Consider the following 3,881-nt stretch of genomic DNA (forward strand, 5'->3'; position numbering starts at 1 on the left):
TGAATGATGAATGCTACACATCAAAGAACTGCCTAATTGCCAGGCTAAACACAACGCAGTTACAAGAAATTTTGAACGTATTTGATGGAAGAAATAACGAACTGACGAAAGATGAGTTCATTGATGCAGTTGATTTAATATTCGGTAATTTTTCATTTAAAATATTTTGTATACTTTTAGATATTCATACAAAATATGCCAGATGTTCTTAGACTTTCACGGCCGGAGTATATCGATGCTGTGTTTTCTTCCGGGCTTTTTGGCCGTGGTGGCAGGGGCTCAGTCACCACTGAAGATGCCGTCAGCAAAGAACGGCGAAACGTTTGGAAAAGCAAGATTCCACGGACCACGGCCAAAAAGCCCGGAAGAAAACACAACTTAGATACCAGATGTTTATATATTTGGGAAAACGATGTCCGCAATAAATGATAGACGAGTAAAAAAGTAGTAAAAAAAACAGATATTAATGTTTTGTAAATTCCGGTCGCGTACCGGATAATGACGCCGCATATCTCACAGGGTAATTCTACCAGAGAAAAAAAAAACACCAACAATAATAATTTAATAAGAATAATAAAAAGCCTACCTATTGAAAATTGGTAATTAAAATTGTATTATTATTTCGATATAGTTCTTGTATTTACTCTTTTTCGTGAACAAGAATGCATCGGTATGGCCGAACTATTACTATTTCTGTCGCTTGTAGATATATAGTTTCGCCGTTCAGAATTGACATAGTCCGCAATAAAATTGTCGCATATCGTAAACATAGAAAGGAGATGTCAGGTAGGAATTGCAGCGAACACTAATAAACAAAAAGGAATAACATGACACCAATTAATGAGTAACAGAAAAAGATGCAGACAGGTGAGAATTTGAGCATGTTGCCAGCATCGGAGAAAGTTTAACATCCTTAGGAATTTAGGAAAGCAATGACGCTTGTTGAAAGATATAATTCCAGCCAGGCAGTTATAAAGCTAACTCTGATATTTGGCATATCTAACCAACCTCTAACTGCTGCATCGCTTACTATTATTCTGTTATCTCTTTTCACTTTGTCTGTACTATTCATGAAGCATTTCCTAATTTAACACGGGCGTGTTCAAAACGCAGTAAATGACCACCAGTGCCAAGTGGAAACAAACGGATTTTTTTGCCAATTTTGATCGTCCCGACTATATCAGGTTTTGATTAACTTATTGGTACGATTTTGTCGCCTTGTAGACTTTTAGTGTTTCTAAACATATGCTTGTTTTAACGGTCTCAACTCAAACATCTCATTGAAAATCCGCCCACTAAGGATTAAAATTTCATTGGTTTAGTGCTTAAACGACATTTTGAACGGGACTTAATGTGATACTTCAATTACTTTCTCTAGCGATGTGCTCCTTCCAATGTCTTGGATGCGCGCTGGCAAAATCGTAGGTAGGGAGAAAAAAGCTCATTATACTCTCGACTCTCGTTCATTAAACATACTTTTTCATACAGTACCTGCCAAAAGTTTTGTTCAATTATGAATAATAGTTCGAGTCGAAAACAAGCGTTAAAGCCTTTAATATGTCTTCAAATATAAATAAACATCTCGTTGATATTTTCAGTAGTAATTGGTACCAATAACAGCACATTTGAGCAATGCAATTGTAGTGAATAAAATGGTCATTTTTTCCGTGCAGTACTGTACGGATTATACGCTCCTCATCGGTTAAGAGTTTGGCCGAGAGTTGTCTCCTTTCTTTTCTGGTCTAGTGCTCTTCTTTTCTAGTTTGCGCCGGTCAAACTGAAGGTAACATCGCTGCAGAAACTAAACGAAGTATAGTAATTTTTCTCTGAGATTGAGTTACCTTTGGTTTTACTGGTCGCAGTGATCTCAGACGATACCACCCCACTGATTTGTTTTTAAGGTTCCTTACGTCCGAATAAAAAACGGGACCCTTATAGGTCCGCTTTTTTTTTTTGATAGGATATCATGGTAAAGATTCATAGTTTCATCACTTGTAACAAACGAATCTGGTTCTTTCTGTTAATCTTCACTCTTTCATGTTTTCGAACGGCAGAACGAAATTGTAAACACTGACTGTAATTCATGCGGAAATGTTCCTACATGATTTTAAGTATTACGTCTGCCTTCCAGTACTTTTTCTTTCACGAATTTAATGCTTTCGTCAAAATGGCCCCGGAGGGTCGCCCTGGTCATGATTCTTTTTCAATCAAAAGAAATTGTTTCGCTCATTTACAGTGAAATAAGGAATATAAAGGCGAAGAGTACCCATATTCAACATGCAAACGTTAACTTTATCACTTTACCTGATGTAACAACATTTTTTGTGGATAAATCAAAACTAGTTCGCTAATTAAATGATATTAAGATTTTGTATCACCAGAATTTTTTGGACCTTGTTACGTACTTTTATCTAATCTGAATACCCATACATATTACGATGCCTGTTAAAACGTTTCCTTTTTACTTTTCTAGGAAATCATTTACACTCTGTTGAAGCAGTATGTCTGTTCAAAGAAATTGATAAAACCGAAGAAGATAAAATTACAAGGGATCAGTTCATAGACTATCTGGTTAATGTTTTAAATCCAACAAAATCGAAAAACGTACAATTGGTATTTAAAAATCGTTTCTCTCCTCCTCATGTACAGGTAGTGTCTGATCTAATTAATAACAATTACTTACAAAAATGAAGGTCTTTTTTCAAATAATAGACATCTCATGGTCTGGATCATATCAGTGAAATTTTACTAATGTTTTCACATACTGAAAAATCAATTAAAACTAGTGGTATGAATTTTTCATATTGAAGTAGTTATTCAAATANTTGGTTGTACACGCACCTCCACTCTTTCATATCCTGAACTAATCTTCGCATTTTCCTAAAGCCAAAACATACCACATCCTTGACGATTTGTGAAGAGTAATCTAATCTAGATCCACCTCTACTCCTCTTAACTCCTTAACCTTTCATCTCTGAAAAGGTATTCTACCATTGACAAAAAATAGAATTTTAATAATCAAATGTATGAATATTCGAATATTTAAATGTCAAATATTTTTTCAAATAATTCGAATGTAATTCTGAGCCCTGATATATATGCTGACTGAAGCAGTGAATTGGGTCTAGCAATATAGAGAAAAAATATCTAAAATATTGTAAATCTGATTTGTAAGTATATGTTAATTTAACAATCAAAATTTAAATAGGAAATTAATGTACAATATTTGTAGTTATATTACATATTCAGTACAACATACCTAATAATATTTTGCTTTGTCTCTCAGATCACACAAACTTGACTTCTTTGTTGATAACTACAATTTTAACAAATTCTCTATTATTATGAATAAATATGTATTTTGTTAACAATTTGCATCTTCTTATTGCATTTTTCGTATAAAATTAACGATATGAAGGAGCCAACAAACACCATTACCTATATAAGAAGCTGCAAATATATAATTAATATTGATATATTAATACATAAACAGTGAATACCTACAACATTTAAAAATAAAACTGAAAAAGAATAATTACTAATAGATAATGGTAAAGAATCCTCTGGGCACAACTAAGACATGGGCATGACCAATTTTATTGAATACATCGTTAAGGATGTTTGGGAGGTATGTCACAATGCTACGAGACAAATAAAAATTTGGAAGAACGTTCCTCACTCAATTCTAAAACTCCTGTTAAAAATTACAAATCGATTCACTAAACCGTTAAAAAGTTATTGAAATTTTAAAAAATTGTAATTTTACACGTCATTTTATGGAGATTCGTTAACCGAACAGATTAAATTTATTTTTATTAACAGAAAAAAAGCTACCAGAAATTTCAAACTTTTATAATAAGTAACTTGAACTCTGGAGAATC

General features: G+C 33.2%; 1 protein-coding gene across 1 annotated transcript in view; it reads left to right on the forward strand.

Moving 5' to 3' along the window:
- The first annotated feature begins 857 nt into the window (after nt 1-857).
- LOC108734409 (WD repeat-containing protein on Y chromosome-like) overlaps nt 858-3,881 on the forward strand; it is a 15,394-nt gene continuing 12,370 nt past the window's right edge. Inside the window, exons 1-2 of the mRNA XM_018465967.1 lie at nt 858-867; nt 2,474-2,649. Coding sequence (XP_018321469.1) covers nt 858-867; nt 2,474-2,649 — 186 coding nt within the window. The remainder of the gene's footprint in view (nt 868-2,473; nt 2,650-3,881) is intronic.

Source organism: Agrilus planipennis, unplaced genomic scaffold (assembly GCF_000699045.2).
Source record: "Agrilus planipennis isolate EAB-ADULT unplaced genomic scaffold, Apla_2.0 scaffold96, whole genome shotgun sequence".
Classification (NCBI taxonomy): Eukaryota; Metazoa; Arthropoda; class Insecta; order Coleoptera; family Buprestidae; genus Agrilus; species Agrilus planipennis.